The 22,115-nt window shown below is 43.4% G+C and overlaps 2 protein-coding genes across 5 annotated transcripts in view; both read left to right on the forward strand.

Moving 5' to 3' along the window:
• INAFM2 (InaF motif containing 2) overlaps positions 1 to 22,115 on the forward strand; it is a 184,561-nt gene that overhangs the window by 129,280 nt on the left and 33,166 nt on the right. The gene's annotated exons all lie outside the window — the stretch shown is intronic.
• The window catches only part of CCDC9B (coiled-coil domain containing 9B), a 28,582-nt gene continuing 27,418 nt past the window's right edge, over positions 20,952 to 22,115 (forward strand). For 2 of the 4 annotated variants that reach the window (XM_075283068.1, XM_075283067.1), the window contains exon 1: positions 20,952 to 21,073. In XM_075283068.1, the coding sequence (XP_075139169.1) occupies positions 20,960 to 21,073 (114 nt within the window). In that variant the 5' untranslated portion in view covers positions 20,952 to 20,959. Of the gene's footprint in view, positions 21,074 to 21,455; positions 21,506 to 22,115 lie in introns of those variants that run through there. The other 2 variants (XM_075283070.1, XM_075283069.1) reach the window with 2 other exon arrangements.

The following is a 22,115-nucleotide window of genomic DNA, read 5'->3' on the forward strand; positions in this document are numbered from 1 at the left end:
CGCATGGGCGGGGGCCCGCTGGATACCTGGGGAAACTTGGCAGATGTAAGAGAGCCGCAACAAGGGCGTAGGTGCATCACCGCCACGCACAATTGCAGGCGTATACGCGGGTTGACGCCAACAACGACACGCGGACAAAGTCGCGGGCAGATGCTAGTGCATAATAAATGTATATAATAACATAAATAACCTGAAATCAGAACAAACATACCAGTTTTTATTAAGGGGTTACATAAATAGTTAATTAAATCATCAGAATCAATAATGAGATATAATTAAAATTAAATAAATAAAAATAATCACCAATTTGAATTAATCAATTGATTAAAACCAGTCCCCCCAGCATTAGCTGGGGGACAAAATCCCCACTAGCAAAGCATCATGACAAGTAGGAATATTACTTGAATAAGGGAGGGAGGGCGGGTGCTGCTCCATAGGGATCCCAGGTAACGCTGACCACGGACGCCTCAGAGGGGGCTCCTTTTAAACTTCAAATTTCCCGTCGCTGAAGCCAATGGTCCAATCAGCTGATGACTCTTACTGCTGGGCAGACTTCATGACACTTCTAGAACCTGCTCGTGCCTGAGCACAGCTGACCCAAGAATGGCCTCCATCAGGTAAACCGCTATGAATAGAAACAAGGGAGGGAAGCAAAGAGAACCGACCATCATGGGGTTTTTTGCTTTCCCCTGGATAAACACTGTAGGGATTGTACGGTTATAGGTTGGACTTGATGGACTGATGTCTTCATCCAACCTCATCTATTATGTAACTATGTATATATATATATATATATATATATATATATATATATATATATATATATATAGATAACTGTGCCAGGGCCTGTAACTCCATGGGGCCCATTTGCTATAGCTCCTGGGCCCACACATTCTAAGGCTGGATTCTACATTGGAGCCTCTATAGGAGACTCCACCGCAGATTCCGCCTAGAATCGGCAGAGATAAAAGTAGTGTGAGAAAGTGACAGGTAAAGTCTTGGAAGGACGCTATATCTCCCCCAGATTCCTCACCACCACCCTGTGGTGAGTGAGGGTATTACAAAACCTCACCTGTGATTTTTAACCATTTCTTATCCTACAGCAGGAAGGAACTTTGAAGCACAGGCGGGAGCTGGGCCTATAAAGCCTGACAAAACCTCAATCCTGGACAGTTCCAGGTGAGAGTGGAGGAGCTGGTTTCTGTCCCTACAGCTTGACCACTGGTACGAGACCTGTATGAACCACAGCCTTCTGTTAGTTAGTGTACTTGTGTTTAGTTAGCAGCTCAGCCGAGCAGGTTTTGTGTTATTGTTTTTATTTTCTTCCAGTTTTGCAAATAAACATACAGGGTAAAACCTGTTGATCCCTGATTTTTTTGTGTCTGTCTCTGACTGTCTGGGTCCGTTGCTGCTACCGCTGAGCCTACTCTCCCACAGTAGGTAACCGCTTTTTAAGCAGACCAGCTCTCTGTCTTTCGGGTCCCCATGCAGAACCGAACGACGGTGACCCAAAAGCTAGTGTGAACCTAGCGTAACAAGCAAGTGGTAGTGAATTGGTCTACATAGTAGACACCAACATATACATTATACTATATAAAGAAACCAAACCTCTTGTCAACACAGAAGTGTAACACAAACCCTTTATGTCGATAGATTTACCCTCTGAATCATTGCTAAGAATAACCATTAAATATGAAATATAATTGTGACGTGTTGATGTTATACCACACAGTAATATATATGGGATAATAAGTATGTGTCAAATAAGAATCCAATGACAATCCCTTGGTCGTAGGAGACAAGTGACAAGGATATTGTAATAACTCATAATATTCTCCATGACTCAGTGTAAATGATGGAGAACATTGCTGTGTATCAGAAGAGGCGGAGGCTTCCAGGCCGATGACATACTGCAAACCAATATACAGCAAAATATTAAGCACTTAATGGATTTATAACTGACTTGGACGAAGTCCATAATTTATAATGAGAATATAGATAATGTGTTAGCTAAGAATTAAAATACTGGTAAGCCTGGATTCTCACCAGCGCTTGGATTCCATCCCCGAATTTGCTTGAAAAATGCAAGTAGGACGTTTCTCTGCATTTTTCAGGTGGAAACCAGTGGACCCCATTATAGTGTATGGGGTCTGCAGAAGCTGCTTTGTAAGCGGATTTGGTTTCTGTTTTTTGGGTCCCCAAGCAGACCCAAAGAATGGAAACCCGAGCACAAGTGTGAAGCTAGAGTAAAAGAGTAATGTGAGGTAGACTATCAGCTCTTTCCCATACACAAAGATCCTCGACTCAGAAGAAGGTAAAAACTCCCATGTGCCAGATGCCATTTGGCTTCTTCTTAGAGGCAAAATTCCATCCCATCTTCAAATATGGCAGAACAATTCCCTGGATCAACACCAGTCTCTGAAGACCAAGTACTTATAGCTTAGAATATTAGATTTTTCAAGAAAGTCATTCAGGTCACCTCTTGAACCTGCTCATGAAGTCAGCCATTACATTCTATGCCAACATTGTAAGGGAGCCCATCCTATTATTATTATTATTATTATTTATTTATATAGCACCATTAATTCCATGGTGCTTTACATTTGGGGGTTACATACAGTACACAGAATATACAGGTAGATATAATACTAACAGTGACCGACTGGCACAGTGGGGTAGAGGGCCCTGCCTGCGAGGACTTACAATCTATGAGGGAAGGGGGGTAGAGACAGAAGGAGAGGGGGAGACTGTACAGATGGCAGTGCGGTGATAGCGTTATTGGAGGGTGTAGGCCTTCCTGAATAGGGGAGTCTTCAGGGCCTTCTTGAAGCCTGTGATTGTGGGGGTCAGTCTTATGTGTCTTGGTAAGGAGTTCCAGAGTATGGGGGATGCACGAGAGAAATCTTGGAGACGGTTGTGTGAGGAGCGGATGAGAGCAGAGCAGAGTAGGAGGTCATTGGAGGATCTGAGGTTACGTGTGGGCAGGTAGCGGGAGATTAGGTCGGAGATATATGGAGGGGACAGGTTGTGGATGGCTTTGTGTGTTAGCGTTAGTAGCTTGAACTCAATTCGCTGGGCTATAGGTAGCCAGTGGAGGGACTGGCAGAGGGGAGCAGCCGATGAGGATCGGGGGGTGAGGTGGATTAAGCGAGCAGCGCAGTTTAGGGTGGACTGGAGGGGGGCGAGGGTGTTAGCTGGGAGTCCATGGAGAAGGGTGTTGCAGTAGTCTAGGCAGGAGATTATTAGGGCCTGGACGAGCATCTTGGTAGTTTCCTGGGTGAGGAAGGGGCGAATTTGGTGGATGTTCTTGAGCTGGAGGCGGCAGGAGGTGTTGAGGGCTTGAATATGTGGCTTGAAGGATAGTTCAGAGTCCAGGGTTACCCCAAGGCATCGGGCCTGTGGGACAGGGGTAATTGTGGTTCCATTAACTTTGATAGATGGGTCAGGTGGAGGGGCCATACAGGATGAGCTGAAGATGATAAACTTTGTTTTCCCCATGTTTAGTTTGAGAAAGCGGGAGGAAAGGAAGGAGGCTACGGCTGCTAAACAATCTGGAATTCTGGCCAGCAGGGAGGTCATGTCTGGTCCAGAGATGTAGATTTGGGTGTCATCGGCATAGCAGTGCTACTGAAAGCCATGAGATTCTATGAGTTGGCCCAGGCCAAGGGTGTAGATGGAGAACAGGAGGGGTCCTAGGACGGAGCCCTGGGGGACACCTTCAGAGAGAGGGCGAGGTGAGGAGGTGGTGTGCGAGTGGGAGACGCTGAATGTGCGGTCGGTGAGGTATGAGGAGATCCAGGAATGGGCCAGGTCTGAGATACCAAGGGATGAGAGCGTTTCTAACAGGAGGGAGTGGTCAACTGTGTCAAAGGCAGAGGAGAGGTCGAGGAGGAGGAGGACAGAGTAATGGCGCTTGGCTTTGGCGGTTAGCAGGTCATTGGTGACTTTTGTTAGGGCAGTTTCAGTGGCGTGCCGGGGTCTGAAGCCTGACTGAAGTCTGTCAAAGAGTAGGTTGGATGAGAAATAGGAGGAGAGTTCTGAGTGGACATGCTGCTCAAGAAGTTTTGAGGCGTACGGGAGCAGAGAGATGGGACGATAGTTGGCAGGAGAGAACGGGTCGAGGGACGGTTTCTTAAGTATAGGAGTGACAGTGGTGTGTTTGAAGGCTGAGGGGAAGGATCCATTGGTTAGGGATAGATTGAAGAGATGGGTTAGGGCTGGAGTAATGACTTCAGCGAGTTTGGGGATGAAATGTGACTGGGATTCCTAGGAAACATAGATGCGGAAGGAGGATGACCCCTTGTTACAGGTGAAAAGGGATCCCAAAGATCTCTGTACTATTCATTCTTACATCTATATATTTTATTTAGGTCACCCCATAGTGATCTTTAATCCAAAATAAATGCAGGTTTGGTAACTGGTCTGTGTGTTCTGATCCACCCATCCTGTAATTACTTTTCTTACATAGAAGCATAATTATGTTCTTGCCATACGTACATATGTCTCCTGTGTATATCTCAAAATTGTTTTAGTTACCTTGGCAGCAGCTACCTGGCACTGGTCCATAACGTTATCTTTACTGTCCACCAATATCCCCATTTTTTAGTAGTATTTAACCCAGTGTTTTATTATCTAATACATATTTGTACAACTTGTCTCGTTGGCTCAGTTACATTACCTTACATGTATCCACATTTAGGCTGACAACATGCATTACCCATTTATTACATCAGCCATATCCAGCTAGGACGTCATCATGTTATTTCCTATCCAGATTCAATGGTAACAATGGTCTACGAGCCTTTATCATGGTATAGTGGTCTGGGGTTAGAGAGAGGAAGATGAAGGCTGGACCTTTTTATTTTGCAGATTCCACAGCATTTTTTGAGCCAAGGCCTGGATTTAGCAGAAGGGAGACATAGTGCTTTCTTTTTACACTCCTTGACACAAATATAGCGCCTCCAAATGCAAATGTCAAATTGTTACAAAACTCGGCTGATATATAAGTTATTGCAGGTGTGTCCTGATTAGAAACTAGCACTCACCACAAGAGGGAGTAAAAGAGCTTCCCCTGCTGGCCAAGAAAAAGGCACTCAGATACTACTTTTGGGTAGTGTACCTCATGGTGCAAATTATGTATCTGCCATTGACAGACAGCTATCATCAACTTTGTTTGTAGTGGTTGTGAAAGAGAAACCTGAACTTCTATGGGTTGGAACTGTATTGTCAGGTTCGATTATCGAGCTCTCACTATGAGCGCTTTAATCTTGCCTTTGCTGTGGAGCGACTCACTGCTGGGGAGCCATCACATCTGACCGTCGGCCATCCTTACTAGTGATACACGGGAAACTAACAGCACAGTGATATGTACTGAACATCCTGGGGCCACGTGTCATCTGTCATGGCGAGGCTTCCAACTGGCATTTTTCAGTAACGATTTTCCAGGTATATCTTTGCCAGATTGTATGACTTCAGTTACCCGTGCACCAGGTTTATCACCAATCACGCATTTATTGGCAAACTATAAGTGTGCAGGATCTACAGGCCCATCTGCAACATCTATGGGCAAATGTGCCACAAGATACCATATATATAGTCTATATGCAAGCAGCACTTTTCTCGCTGCATGACACTGCACGCAAAACACACGGACCCCTTTATAGTCTATGAGGTCCATGTGGTTTCTTAGCTAACCACTTTTTAATGCGTTCGGTATTGCATTTGGACTCAAGTGGACTCCCCGAATGGAATATAGAATGTAGATGTGAACCAGGCCTAAAACAAAAAGAACACCATACTAAACATCTTACTAAATAGAAGATGAAAACTTATTATGGTCTGATCACTACTAGCTAGATAATCCCTAATCTGTACTTTTGATATGCTGTCCAACCTATTAGTTAGCATTAGGTTTATTAGACCCCCCCATTTTCTAACCGTTCCCTATGTTGCACCTGCAGGTCTCCCAATTTATTCTATCAGGATAGTTGAAGTCCCCCCTAACAAAGCACCATCCTTCTCCTGCTCCTTTCCTTACAGTTCAGTTCTATCCACTTTAATATTAAATTTAATATCAGACTGAATTGTTCACATTATAATTGTAACTCAGATCTTTTGCACAATCCAGCAGAGCCGGTCCCTAGCAGATGGCGTGATCTGAAAAACAGCAGGACATATTAATACTCCCCGTCGCTGTCACTTCTCTCCATCAGTCACCAAGGTGTCGTATAAAAACACTGCTATAAAGCGTCCTGACCAGAACAAGGAGATTCCCCACGTTCTTCTATTTATAGATATTGCTACTTACGTATTTTAGGGAAAAAAACTTCATAACAGATTCTTTACTTTGAAATGAGCTCCCCCTACTGGTTATGGAAGTTATAAGGACTATTCGGAGTCTCTAACAATTGTAAGGTTAATTGGTTACAATGTAATTGCTCAATGGTAAACCCTATAAAGATATGGATGATATCAAAATAATATGACATTATATTGTTACATAGTCCATAAACTCACGGTGTCACCTAAGTGGTTTGGCACTGGACCTTTCCCGAGGGTACTATCTAAGCAGTCCTCTGGTTTAGGACCACCAGGTCATTACTTCTGGAAGTGTTCCCAGTGAAGGTATCGCCATTTCAGATATAAAATTGATGCTGATGGGCTCTTTCCTTGTTAGGATGGTATTGGGACTTATATATTTGTTTCTCTCCCCCATCTATTTCTGGCTAAAAGATCAGGTTAGTCTACATATTTCAGAGGTCAGGAACAAGCTGGGGTCAGGCACAGAAAGATAGCAGGATTGGACTCAAAAGGCAAGAGGCTAGGGATGGCCGAACCTCTGGAGGTTTTGCTTCAGGTTCTGCCAGTTTGGTAACAAAGATTTGTTTCAGGCCTAACTTGTTTGGGTAGAACAGGAAGTGAAATTATTATACCCCGGGGTCTCTTGAGACCCCAGAATATGATTGATGGAGGCCCAGGCAAAGTAATGCTGGCAAAGCAATAATGTAAATTATAGGACTGATTCTTCCTAAGGAATCTCCTACACTAGGTGCCACATAATATGTCCATATGTCAATGGGCATTACAATAGGAAGAGATAATGATAGAGTTCATATAACTGCGTTCACGAGGTCATAGAAATCTGGAGACAGGTAAGGCAGGTACAGCTGATAGTTATTCATCGTGATAGCTAGCAATATATATTTATGGTGTGATGGTGTATATCACCTACAATGCACTGTCATATATATTTATAAATATGACATAGGTAGATAGATAGATAGATAGATAGATAGATAGATAGATAGATAGATAGATAGATAGATAATAGATACAGTGGCGTAACTACCGGGGTAGCAGCGGTAGCAGCAGGGGCCGGGATCAGTAAGTGACGCCGTGGGCCCCACAAGCACTATTATAATTGGAGGTCTTTTCGGATCCCTGAATATAATGATCGGAGGTGCAAGAGAGGTAACGAAACATAAAAAACTGTGTTACTGACTTCTCCGTGCTCCGTCCTTATACGTCGCGACACAGGCCCCCCGGTCACATGACTTTCCGGCCCTCATTGAAGATGGCCGACAGCGCCGGAGAATGCAGTGGAGCCGGGAGATAGGTAAGTAACAGTGGGTTTTTATTTTTTTATTCCCCCCTGGGTCTCCGGTTTTCAGACCCCAGAGTATAATAATTGTTCATGAGTGTACACAATGGAACATAATAGTGTTTGTAAGGGTCACTATGGGGATAATACTGTGTGCAGGGGCCACTATGGGGATAATACTGTGTGCAGGGGCCACTATGGGGATAATACTGTGTGCAGGGGCCACTATGGGGTACTATAGTGTGCACAGAAATGCGGGGGGGGGGGGGGATAGTGGTCAGTTGGTCGAGATATTCGGCGTCAGCTGGGGGGAGCATGTCAAAAGTTCGCTATGGGGTCCCGCCATTCCTAGTTACGCCACTGGATAGATAGATAGATAGATAGATAGATAGATAGATAGATAGATAGATGGATAGATAGGAGATAGATAGATAGATAGATAGATAGATAGATAGATAGGAGATAGATAGGAGATGATAGATAGATAGATAGATAGATAGATAGATAGATAGATAGATAGATGATAGATAGATAGATAGATAGATAGATAGATAGATAGATAGATAGATAGATAGGAGATGATAGATAGATAGGAGATGATAGATAGATAGATAGATAGATAGATAGATAGATAGATAGATAGATAGATAGATAGATACCACTAGATAGATTGATATTTTCTACCACTTCATACATTAGATATTATGATACTACTCAGTTTTCTGGGTTATGTGGACGGTATATAATTATACATTATATTATATGTACTATTACAGGTGTGGTCGGGATGTTCTTGCCGCAGGGTTAATTGTTGTGTCACATTAATTACTAAGGCCTGTATAAACTGGAAATATACTGAAGGAAAGTAATAGTGCAATGAGCACATATAACTTAAAAAGTAAGGTTGTTACACAGAGTCAGCCCTTATGTGCACGACAGTGAAAAACGAACATGAGACAGACTTTTTTTAATGATTGTCACATGGCTATATAAAAAACAATGAGAGTGAGGGTACTCACATTCCATTTTTTGCAATGGCCGCTTGCACAGTATTGTAAGCGGCCATTTTCTCATGGCCTGTGGGCATGCACAGTCTGCTCTGCCCAAGCCACCACTGGAAGAAGAGGCTGAAGATGATGCTGCTGAAGAAGAGGAGGCGGCGCTGGAGAGAGTTCTCTTGCAGCAATGGGGACGTCCCCCAGTGATGTATGAGCGCTGGGGCCCGCCCTCAGTGCTGCGAGAGAGGTAATTTACATAGCGAGAGAAACCGGGATTGTAGGTGAACGGCGGCGTGGAGAAGACGACAAAAGGTAGGAGAAGAATAGCCTTTGTTAAGGCTATTCCGACGTGGTACCTACAAAAAATTGGGTCTGAATGATAGGATCCCTTTAACAGATGTATAACAGGATGACATCTGAGTTATGCCTGTTAATAAATCGATGAGGTGGGTCAAAAAAGTAAGATGGATTAAAGTCATCTGTGATAATATGGTCCCTTCAGAGCCCTAATATCATCATCCAGTCTGTCTGGGATTACATTATAATACAGAAGGATTGGAGTGAGCCTATATCAACAGAAGATCTGCGCTTAGTTCTCCAAGATGTCGGGAACAACCTCCCTGCCGAGTTCCTTCAAAAACTGTCTACAAGTGTGTCAAAAAGAACTGATAGAAGCCAAAGGGCAAAGGTCACACCGATAATTGCTGGGATTTAGATTCCTCTTTTGGTCTTTGACTTTATGTTGTTAATTGACAAAAATAAACTATTAACTCAGTACAATACTAATGAATCAGTATAAGACTGAAAGTCTGGCTCTCCACAAGTATGGTAACAGCCTGGCATACTCTAATCCTTGGGTTCAAGACCTGGTTGACACCTAATGAAAAATAAAAAAATTAAAGGAGAACTACAAAAAAATGATGAGGGGTGGACGTCCCAGATGATCTGGAAGTCAGGTGAGGGAATCTGAAATCTTGGACACTCCTGGTAATCCCAGTTGAGTTGGTATACTTGCACCTGGGAGGATTGCTGGGAACCAATGGGAAGCTGGTGGGCTGGAGGCTAGGAGATATGGTGTGGCCTTCAGAGCTGTGCAAGGGTTAGTTGGCACATGGGGTGAACCACAGCTAAGACCCTTAAGATCAAATCCTAGAGTGAAGTGTATGTGGACCATAGACAGCATGATAGGAGTAGAAGAACCTGGATATAGAGTGAGGAACAATAGGGGATACGAGTCTATAGTGGGACAACCTCATGAGGCTAAAAATGGCTCAGCCATTAAGTAAATCAGTTGTTACTAGGTTCCACCATTTCCATACTACTCACCCAGCCTACAGGGTTTTCCCATTTCGTTAAAGATAAAGAGTTAATAGAAGAGCTAATAATAATGGTAATAATGGCCGTCATAGACTGCACATTCCAGTGTTAGACCGCGCAGGTAACCTGAGGATAATATAATGTGTACTATATAATTAGACATTTTGGGTAGAGTTACTTCATTGCTTCTGATGATTCTATAGGCATCCCTATTTATGTACTTTAATTATGTGCCTGGACTTTGACGCACATATTATAGGCATATTAAGCTGTAGGTCACATGCGCACACAGATGCAAATTACACACAGATTTTCTGAGCAGAATTTTATGTGGAAAATATGCAGCAAAATACAGTAGCATGGGGTTGTCCCATCACAAGGATCCTATCTATACTGCTGGTTAATGTGGATGTAAGACTTTTCCTAAATACATTGCTTCAGCAAAACTGCTTTGTTTGTCCACTATCTTACTTTATTCAATTCTTTGTGGCCACAGCCCTGACTTAGCTGCTCATGAGTCAAGTGATGTATCTGCTGCTCTCAGGGGGAAGGAGGAGGGGCTAAGTGCAGGGAGCGAGCCTGTGTCTGTAGCTATTCCTGTGTCCATACCACGTGACCTAGCTTCCTGCTATCAGATAGGGGAGAGGAGCTGCTTTCATTTCTGAACGTCTTTTGTTATCAGGTTAGCTAATTCAATTGTGTTCATTATAGCAGAGACAGGCAGTCTCTGTACGTAACACAGAATGGAGTTGTTCCTGCCTGTACTTCATGGTCCAATATTGGTGGGCGGAGCTACACGCTAATTTGGGGGTGGAGCTAAACGGCAGGATGCATGTGAAACCCCACCCACCAAATGATGCAAGAAACCAGGAAGAAAGAATATTTTACAACAGTGAAGACTGGTGAGTATGCGACGTGGGAATACCCCTTTAGGTCAATGAGATTTACTTAAAGGGATTTACCGGGCCTTTATCGTCTGTCCATGCACAGAGAATGAAGCAGGAGCAGGGGCGTAACTGCCACAGGGCCATTAGGGACAGGGGCCCGGCGACAGCCACTACCGCTGCATTTTTTGGTTTTTTTTAACCCCTTCCCGCCGATGGCATTTTTTGATTTTCGTTTTTCGTTTTTGACTCCCCTCCTTCTAAATCCCATAACTTTTTTATTTCTCCGCTCCCAGAGCTATATGAGGTCTTAATTTTTGCGAGACAAATTTTTCTTCATGATGCTACCATTAATTATTCTATATAATGTACTGGGAAGCAGGAAAAAAATTCAGAATGGGGTGGATTTGAAGAAAAAATGCATTTCTGCGACTTTCTTACGGGCTTTGGTTTTACGGCGTTCACTGTGGAGCCAAAATGACATGTCCCCTGTATTCTGTGTTTCGGTACGGTTCCAGGGATACCAAATTTATATGGTTTTATTTAGATTTTGACCCCTAAAAAAAATTCCAAAACTGTGTTAAAAAATTTTTTTTCTAAAAGTCGCCATATTCCGACGACCGTAACTTTTTTATACGTAAGTGTACGGGGATGCATAGGGCATCTTTTTTTTGCGGGGCCGGGTGTACTTTTTAGTTCTACCATTTTCGGGAAATGTTATTGCTTTGATCACTTTTTATTCAAATTTTTATCAGAATCAAAACAGTGAAAAAACGGCGGTTTGGCACTTTCTACTATTTTTCCCGCTACGGCGTTTACCAAACAGGAAAAATATTTTTATAGATTTGTAGAGCGGGCGATTTCGGATGCGGGGATACCTAACATGTATATGTTTCACAGTTTTTAACTACTTTTATATGTGTTCTAGGGAAAGGGGGGTGATTTGAACTTTTAATTCTTTTTATTTTTTTTATTTTTTTTTTAACTTTTTTTTTTATTTTTTTTTTTGCATTTATTAGACCCCCCTAGGGGTGTTGAACCCCAGGGGGTCTGATCACTAATGCAATGCATTACAATGCTAATGCATTGCAATGCATTGCAAAAAAGCATCCTTTCTTTTGCAGGCTGCATAGACCAGCCTGCAAAAGAGAGGATTTGCAGACAAACCTGGGAGCCTGTACAAGGCTCCCGGCTGTCATGGCAACGGGACGTCAGCCCTGGAGCATGCTCCAGGAGCCGGCGATCCTGGCCAAAATGGCAGCGCCCATGCGCCGCCGGGAAAATGGCGCCTCCGGCGCCTTTGACCGCGGCGCCGGAGGGGTTAATGCCTCCGATCGGTCCGGGGACCGATCGTAGGCATTAGAGCCGGTTGTCTACTGCTTAAAGCAGTAGACACCCGGCGGCTATGGCGGCCGCCCGGCTCCCGGGCGGTCGCCATAGTTACAGACCCGACATGCGCCGTACTATTACGGCGCATGTCGGGAAGGGGTTAATAGGCCATTACTGTCTGGAGTTATTCTTTGTGGCCTTTGGTAGTGAAGGAGTATTTGGCAACATCTTTGGGGTCCCTTGCTCCTGAAGTAATTCTGCCTACATGATATATATATATATATATATATATATATATATATATATATATATATATATATATATATATAGAGAGAGAGAGAGAGAGAGAGAGAGAGAGAGAGAGAGAGAGAGAGGAAGGTAGCTCAGTAGAAGCAGTGGTGCGGATCCAAACAGTCAAGACAGGGACACAAAATATGCAGCAAAAACTGATTTAAAAAAAAAAAAAAAAAAAGTCAAAATGAATAAACCTTTACGTCAGTCACAGGATAAGAAAAATAAAATCCACCCTTAACTTCAGGCAAAAAGGCAAAACAAAACCTGCTCGTCTGAGCACTAACTAAACAGAAATTACTAACTGTACATGTGGCTTACTACCAACCACACACCCAAAACAAAATAACACAGGGACTCTCACCAGGCTCTCATTGTGCCAGGACATCTCAAGACGCTTCCTCTCCTCCCAGGATCTGCCATGAACTGCAGGTTCTACAGCTACAGCCTTTTATGGGTCAGTAGTGAGCCCAGGATCTACACCTGGGCTGAAGCCTACTCCAGATCCACCCAGGACCACAACACCAGTAGTGATTTATTATCTGCTCCACTATGGTCTTCATAATATTTTTAATGAAACTTTTTTGCTCCTAACTTGGGCATTTTCATAAAACTTTATTACCTTTCAGTCTGGGCTAAGCCTACAGTGCAACGGCCATGTGTAGGAGGGATCAGACTGCAGACAGCTGACCCACATCACACTCAGCGCTTCACACAGACAATTGAATCTGAAGAATTCCATTCATCCCCTAAACTTCCAGCACACCCCTACATTGGCTGTTACTGTGACCGATGTATTGGCACTTTTCCCTACATATAAAAGTACAATGTTCTATTGAGCAAAATTCCACATTGCGTTCTACATTCTCTGGTAAGCCATTACTTTGGGACCCCAAGGTCTGAGAATTGAATTCTGTCTGAATTTTGGATACAAAACCTTTGGGATCAATTTCAGATGAATCGTTCAAAATGGCGACATTATTCCTGGCCATTGATATCAGACTTGATCTAGTTTCAGTGACCAAGAGTAATTTTTTCAGAAAACATGGCCTAACCCAGTGAATGATAGTGCTGTATAGGTCATTTACCACCCAATCTTGTGCCATATAAATTATATGTCTGCTGTAGTTTGGGTCACTTTGCTAGTGAGTGAGGGTATTTTCATGACCCCCCCCCCCGGGGTTCTCTGGTCTCTGGTACTAGTTAAAATAAAATAAAAAAATTACATAATGGTGCCAATGCATCATGTACTACAAAAAACAAGCCCATAACCAGTGACATCAACCAAAAAATAAAGATGTTATGCCTCTGAAGGTGATACAAAAACAATAAATTTTTTGACCAAAATTAGTAAAAGATGAAAAAAACAGCAACATGAATTACTGTAGGTATCGCTGTAGTTGGACTGACCCACACAATAAAGGTCACACATTAGGGTGGGTTCACACCAGCGCCCGGTCTCCGCTTTAGCCAATCTGGCAGGTTTCCTTTTTTTTTTTTTTGATCAGACACACATGTCCGACTTTGTGTCCGGTTAAAAAAAAACGGTTTCGCCGCAGAGAGGCAGAAGATGCTCAAGGGCGGACACTTTGCAAACCCATTCAAGTGTGAACTCGCCCTTATATGGTGTGAAACACTGTTTTGTATGTTTTATAACCTCCCCTGGGCCTCCTATTGTGGGTGGGGAACTTCAAAAATTTTGAGTTCTGCCGAACCTGAAATTTTTGCAACAAACACTGTAGGGACATTATACTTTGCGAAGGGGCCACTGTGGTACATTATTCTTTATGGAGGGGTCACTGTGGGACATTACACTTTATGGAGGTCACTATGGGACATTGTACTGTGTGGAGGGGCTACTGTGTGACACTACATACTGTGTAGAATCTACTATGGGAGGTTATACTGAGTGAAGGGGCCACTTTGGGATATTATACTGAGTGAATGGGCCACTGTTGGATATACTGTGGGAAGGGGCCACTACGAGATATTATACTGAGCGATGAAGCCACTGTAGAAAATTATACTTGGTGAGGGGGCTACTGTGGGTCATTATATTGTGTGTAAATGGGGCATTATACTGTATGGTGGCCAGCAAAGGGAGTGTTTTACCACATGGGGCCAGAAAAGGGAGTGCTGTGCCATGTTGAGTTGGGAGGCCCAAGTCAAAAGTTTGCTATAGGGCCCAGTCTTTGCTGGTTACATCTGGAAAACTATTTCTCACTACGATGCTTGATAAATTCCTTGAGCAATGTAGTTTCCAAAATGGGGTTACTTTCCAGGGGTTACTTCAGGCGGCATTTTCAGAGGGGGCAGCAGCCATGGGACTTTTTTTTTTGTTCCTAAACATTATTAAAGTTAAAGGACCTGTGATGATGTCATTAAAGGTCCTTTAAAGACTTGCAATTCGGCATCTATCTAGGACCTAGGACCTGCAAGACAGTGCAGTGTAACACAGACAGAGTAAGCTGCCGGGAATGGACCCTGAAGGAAGATAAGAAGGTAAGAAGAGACAGCATGTGTGAGCAATAGGGGGGAACTGAGGGCAGATGTAGGGGCAGTTAAAAGGGGCTCTATTTGCAAAATTATGCTGTATGAGCCCCACATATGCCTGAATAGCCTTTAAAGGCTATTCAGGCACCACTAATCTTATTTTAAACCCCCCCCCCTTTTTAAAATAATACCCTAAAAACAAATATGCAAATGATACTTCCCGTGCATGGTGGGCGGTCATGCACTGTCCGACGTCATCTTGCTGGCATGCCTTCCTCATCTCTCTTCTTCCAGCGACGCCCTCCTGTCCTGGCTATTCCCAGCCTTGATCTTCTGTTCTTCCGGAATGAAAAGGTTCCCGAGCGTACTACACATGCGCAGTACGCTCACGTAGTTTTAAGGGGAACTTAAAACTACTACAAAAATGGCCCGGAGCGTGCGCAGTAATGCTCCAGAGGGAGCGCTACCGCACACGCGAGGGATTTGAACTAAACCCGCCGGAAGAACAAAAGATCAAGGCAGGGAAGAGCCTGGACAGGAGGACGTCGCTGGAAGAAGGGGGGGGTTTAAAATAAGATTAGCGGTGCATGAATAGCCTTTAAAGGCTATTCAGGTGTATGTGGGGCTCATACAGCATAATTTTGCTGATAGAGCCACTTTAACTGAAGACAGATAGAGGGGTGACATTACCTGGAATACTGTGCACAGTTCTGGGCGCCTCAATTCAAGAAAGACATCGATATATTGGAGCAAGTCCAGAGAAGAGCAACCAAAATGGTGGAAGGTCTGCAAACCATGTCCTATGAGGAGCGGCTAAAAGAACTGGGATTGTTTAGTTTGCAGAAGAGAAGGCTGAGGGGAGATTTAATAGCAGTCTACAAATATCTGAAAGGTAGTCACAGTGCAGAGGGATCTCCCCTATTCTCATTAGCACAAGGAAGTACAAGAAGCAATGGGATGAAACTAAAGGGAAAGAGATACAGATTAGACATTAGGAAAAACTTTCTGACAGTGAGGGTAGTGAGAGAGTGGAATAGGCTGCCACGGGAGGTGGTGGGCGCTCCATCAATGGAAATCTTCAAGCGGAATCTGGATAAACATATAGCTGGGATGATTTAGGAAAACCTGCACTCGCAGGGGGTTGGACCCGATGGCCCTTGAGGTCCCTTCCAACTCTACCATAAGAATAAGAAGAATAAGAATAAACTGGGGTCAACTGGATTAGGATATTAAACCATGGGGTGTAGCTGGAGGGGGATATGTCTGCCTCCTGCTGCCCCATTTTAATGCCCCCCCCCCCCCCCGCAACCTCTATTATGCCCCACAGTGGCCCCCTGCAACTTCTATTATGCTCCACAGCTGCTGTGGGGCATGATAGTGGTTGCAGGGGTCTGCTGTGGAACATAATAAAGATAGATAGATAGATAGATAGATAGATAGATAGATAGATAGATAGATAGATAGATAGATAGATAGAGGGGTTGGGTGCTTGGAGAAGTGAGGAGTCAAAGATGTCTGTGTTGCAAACTTTACAGAATCAAGTCACAGCTGGAAGAAGTGGTCATGGCGGTCCTGGAAATGTGGGAAGATGTGTCTTGTAAGTAACAAAATATTACTGCACTGTATTCACTGTAATGTTACCGCAAGGACGCACACCTTCCCCCGCTACCTAATGCGGACAATCAAAAGAAAAACCTAATTGCGCCCCCCTCCCCTAATAACCCTGACCCCCCTTCGCCCGGTCTTCAGTCTGGAGGTGGGGGGGCGTCTTTTGATCATCCGCCTCAGGCAGCAGAGGGACGAGGTTTACCACTGAGGCTGACCACACTTGTACTACAAAGTACTATAAAGACTCATAAAGAGGCTCAGACACACGGCTACTTCATATACACTGACATCTTTATTAACTACATTCAGGTGAAATGTAGAAGCTTCTATTAGGTTGGGGCCTTGATGTTCAAGATCTTTGACTCACGAAGAGTCGTCCTTCAACAACTCAAGACAGGAACAACTCAAGACAGGAAATAGACCAGTGGAGGAATCCTCTAGTGCAGGGGTGCTCACACTTTTTCAGCATGTGAGCTACTTTATAAACTGACCAAGGCAAAAGATCTACTACCCACTTCTTGTGGGCGGGGCTGGGGTGGGCCTGTGGATGGGGTGGGCGTGTCTGTGGGCGTGGTCAGGTGTGTAGGCGGGGTCGGGCGGAGCATGAGAGCAGGAGACAGCGGCGTTCTGTGGCCGCCCAGGGATCCCTGGTGTCTGCTTGTTCACAGCGCAGGCTGAGAGTTATCTCTGGACACTGGCAGGCTGGGGCTGTCAACAAGCGCTGTGAACAAGCAGCACCCCAGCTCCCTCCATCCCTAAGAGCAGGGAGCGCGTCATCCCCCAGAGCTGCTGCTGCCCGGCAAGTGTCTGGAGTGCCTGTTCACAGCACAGGCTGAGAGTCGACTCTCAGCCTGCACTGTGAACAAACAGACACCGGGGATCCCTGGCTGCATCCCGCGATCGACCCATACGTCCTTTACGATCGACCGGTAGATCGTGATCGACGTATTGGGCACCCCTGCTCTAGGGAAACATGACTGAGACCTGCATTTCCCCTAGGCTGGGTAAGTCTGGTGAATGCCAAATCCAGTGGTGAGAGCAGAGACCAAGTTGGGAATCTGACTCTGAGCCAACTGTCGTAAATGTAGAGAGAACAGAGACTAACTTTGGAATCTTAGAGATGAGCGAACACTATTCAGCCGCTTAACCCCCTGCGTGCCGGCTGCGTCCATTCATTCCTATGGGTGCGTGCTATTCGAAACGGCAGTTTCGAATAGTGTTCGCTCATCTCTAGAATCTGTCCCTAGTAAATGTCACGATCATTATTGGGAATAGAAACCAAGCCTGGAATCTGCCTCATTGTCCTGAAGTGGAGGTGATCAGATACATGGAGCATCCATGTCATTGACGTGTTGTAGAGTCGTCACCTCCAGCTGGATTCCATTATCCGGTTTGGAACACAGCGAGACCTCGCTCCATAATAGATATCGGCAGGAACAATACACAGAAACTCACAATGTATCTTAGTAGAGATCTACTAGTAAGATATTACTTACTATTTACTATAATGGTGCTGAACCTTTTGTCTTGAAGACACAGAAGATATTTTCAGGCCCACAGTCCTTAGTTAGTCCATTTGATGTGGTGTAACCTTTTACTGTAAAATAACAAATGAGAGTCACATGGTGTCTCCCACCTGAGCTGTGGATTTCTGTACGGATTTCTGCAGCTCCTCCAGAGTGACCATAGGCCTCTTGGCTGCTTCTTTGACCAGTGCTCTCCTTGATCAATATGTTAGTATAGGCAGCCATTTCTTGATAGGTTTGCAGTTGTAGAATACTATTTCCTTTTTCGGATGATGGATTGAACAGTGCTCCTTGGAATGCTCAAAGCTTGGGATGTGTTTTTATTATCTAACAGTGCTTTAAACTTCTCCACAACTTTATCTCTGACCTGTCTGGTGAGTTCCTTGGTCTTCATGATGCTGTTTGTTCACTAGTGTTCTATAACAAACCACTGAGGCCTTCACAGAACAGGTGTATTTATACTGAGACCACATTACAGTATATACTGGACTCTATTTACTCATTAAGTGACTTCTGAAGGCAATTGTGCACACTGGATTTTATTTAGGGGTATCAGAGTACAGGGGGCTGAAGACTTTTGCACGTCACATTTTTCAGATTTTTATATGTTTAAAATTTTGTATCATTTTCCTTCCATTTCACAATTATCTGCTACTTTGTGTTGAGTTATCACTGAAAATCTCAATAAAATATATTGAAGTTTGTGGTTATAAGGTGACAAAATAGGAAAACGTTCAAGAGGGATGAATACTTTTGCAAGCCACAGACAGAAAACAAAATGGACATGCAATATATAATCATACGTATGTATAACATACATAAATATATAAGTGCCAGATATGTCATCAATGCAAACCATCAATTATCTCAGTGTATTACGTTCATGAATAACAAATAATACATAATAATACATAAGAATGATAAGAATAGACATGGACTCATCCAATAAAACAGATATAAGGAGAGGTCACAAGGGTGTAAAGTACATTAAGGTCGGTTCTGGAGTACCTCTTGGCACAGTATATGCTGTAAACTAAGTATTAAATCACTACAAGACAAGAAGTGAATAATACAGATTAGCACCGTCACTATGGCAGCCCTGACACTGAAACTACAGCTATGGGTGCCGATAGAGAAAAAGCCTTAAAGGGATCCTATCATTAAAACTCTATTTTTTTCTGCCTACCACGTAGGAATAGCCTTAAGAAAGTCTATTCTTCTCCTACCTTTAGATGTCTTCTCCACAGTGTCATGCGGTATATAATCCAGTTTTCGTCAGTATGCAAATTAGTTTTCTCGCAGCACTGGGGGCGGTCCTCAGCACTCAGACAGCACTGGGGGTGTCCCCATGCTGCGAGAGAACTCTCTAGTGCCGCCTCCATCTTCTTCAGGAACTGGTCTTCTTTGCATCTTCTTCCGGCAGTGGCTTCAAAACTTCTAGGCCTCGGGCCTAGGGCAGAGCTGACTGCGCATGCCCACCGGCAACAAGAAAATGGCCGCTTATGCAGTAATGTAAGCGGCGGCCATTTTCTTGTGGCCAGCAGGCATGCGCAGTCGGCTGCCCAAGGCCTAGAAGTTTGAAGCCACCGCTGGAAGAAGACACGAAGAAGACTCGTTCCTGAAAAAGATGGAGGCGGCGCTGGAGAGTTCTCTTGTAGCATTGGGGACGCCCACAGTGCTGCGAGATAACTCATTTGCATACTGATGAAGACCGGATTATATACTGAACGGTGGTATGGAAAAAAAATCTAAAGGTAGGAGAAGAATAACCTTTCTTAAGGCTATTCCTACGTGGTAGGCAGAAAAAAATTGAGTTTTAATGATAGGATCCCTTTAAAGGGAGTCTGTCAGCAGAACTCAGCCCGCAGATAGATAGGTTAGGGTCACCTGCATCAAATAGGTCACTCCCTTTGATGCTTATATATAACTGTTTTGCTAATATGCAAATGAAGTTATTTTCTAAAAAAAACTCATTTGCATATTATCAAAATGACGATAGAAAGATATCAAGCTTAATATTCTGATGAAGATGCAAGTCTGACCTTGAAACGTGTTGTCAATAAAGTGTGATTTCTTCTCCAGACATCTTGTCTCGCTGACAGCAGCGTCCTCTATTCTTCCAGTTATTGTCCTAGTAGGAAATAAAATGGAATACCACTGTTTCATTAACCATTATAATAAAATGATGTTTGTTCCAAAGACTTACCGTATATGAAACACAGTAATATATATTATTAGAGAAAAATGCTTCTTTCTCCACTTTACTGTGTCCCAACTGACATTCACTCTGAAATCTCTGCAGTTAGAGCAAGAGGGACTGTAAGTGATGCAGTATTACAGTTGTACATAGAAGTCTGTAGAGAGAAGATGGGGAGGAGTGAGCAGGAGCTGAGTAACAGAAGAGAGGTACAGATACAGACAGAGGCTACTGCAGCTAAGTAGTAAGTTTCTCTCTGGTCCCAAGTGTTTAATTCATATGACTACTGGACGGTTCTTGTCTATAATGTTCTATATGATCCTGGATCCAGGATCATGTAGCACAATCTACAAAAAGGAAATAACCGATTAGAAAATAAATGTTTTTTTTAATAAAAAAAAAAATTGGAGACATATTTAAAATATCTAGAAAAATCCCTTTTGAACCTAACAATAAAAATCAGGAAAAACATGATTTCTATAGTGTTCCCCACAATTACACCAATAATCGCAGGAAATCATTTGGAGTGAATAGCTAATCTGGTAACAATGCCTAAAATAAAGCTGTCATATTAGCAGATTAATAGGCAAGTATAGCAGCTGTGGAAAAAAAAAAGTAAAAGTGACAGAATTGGTGGCATGATGTGTCTATGGTCAGCATATTAGGCTGCCTGAGTATTTGGCGGGCGGCCCAGAAAAAGCCTTTGTAATGAAAACATGATCTTGTATGCTATGCAACCAGTGCAGAGAAGCCGCCTGATGCCTCCACTGCCTCGGCTCTACATTGGAATATACCCAGCTTCACCACTGATGTCCAATATGCACAAGAGCGTGAGTGTTGCCTTTGTGTGGTCTTATTGTTGTGATACAAGTCACAACGTCAGCTGCGCCCATGTATTAAGACCCTCTGTATGAGCTGTAGATGGTCAGGTAGAGGAAGTTTCTGTGGATCTTCAGTACAGTTATTGCTTTAGTTTTATGTTGTCTTGTAGTCTATCCTATACGTAGTTTTATTTTATACATGTGCACTAATCTCTTGTGTTGCCCTTTAAGTCTAAGCCCTGCAATGCTAAGTATGAAGTTATGATCTGCAGCACCGCATATGGAGTTACTATTCTGGAAGGGACATTACAGCATAGATGACACGCAGGCTGAAGAAGCGGCATCAGCAAGTAACTAGAGACACTCACACTACCTTACATTACATAACCTTACTTCTTATTAGTTCATGGCACCATCTACGTATACTTTACTAGTCACTGAGTAAGTATAACTAATCGTATAGTCTTCAGTATAACTAGCTCTGTTCATTCTCCATTGTAAATCATTTACTTGTTTCATGTTCATCTTCCGAAATGTTAATAAGAGGGCAGATATCTATACGTATTACATAGTGGATTGTGTTATGAAATATAATAAGGATATACATGCTTGTACTGCTTTACATAGATGTCCAGTTTCAGAAGATAAATGTTTGTAGGATAAAAAGTTGTACAATTTTCCATTATAGTTTCTGTATCAATTTCATTCTGCTTACTCCCAATGGATAAAAATCAGTCCATGGTCATGTGATATACAATCCATGGTCATGTGATATACAGTCCATGGTCATGTGATATACAGTCCATGGTCATGTGATATGCAGTCCATGGTCATGTGATATACAGTACGTGGTTACGTGATGGTCACAGCACAGTAATCAGAGATCTGTCTTGTAATAAACTGTGTAACTGTGTGTCCATCACATGACCATGGACTGTATATCACATGACTATGGACTGTACATCACATGACCATAGACTGTATATTACATGCCCATGGACCGTACATCACATGACCATAGACTGCATATCACATGACCATGGACTGTTAC

The sequence above is a fragment of the Leptodactylus fuscus genome, chromosome 7 (assembly GCF_031893055.1).
Source record: "Leptodactylus fuscus isolate aLepFus1 chromosome 7, aLepFus1.hap2, whole genome shotgun sequence".
NCBI lineage: Eukaryota > Metazoa > Chordata > Amphibia > Anura > Leptodactylidae > Leptodactylus > Leptodactylus fuscus.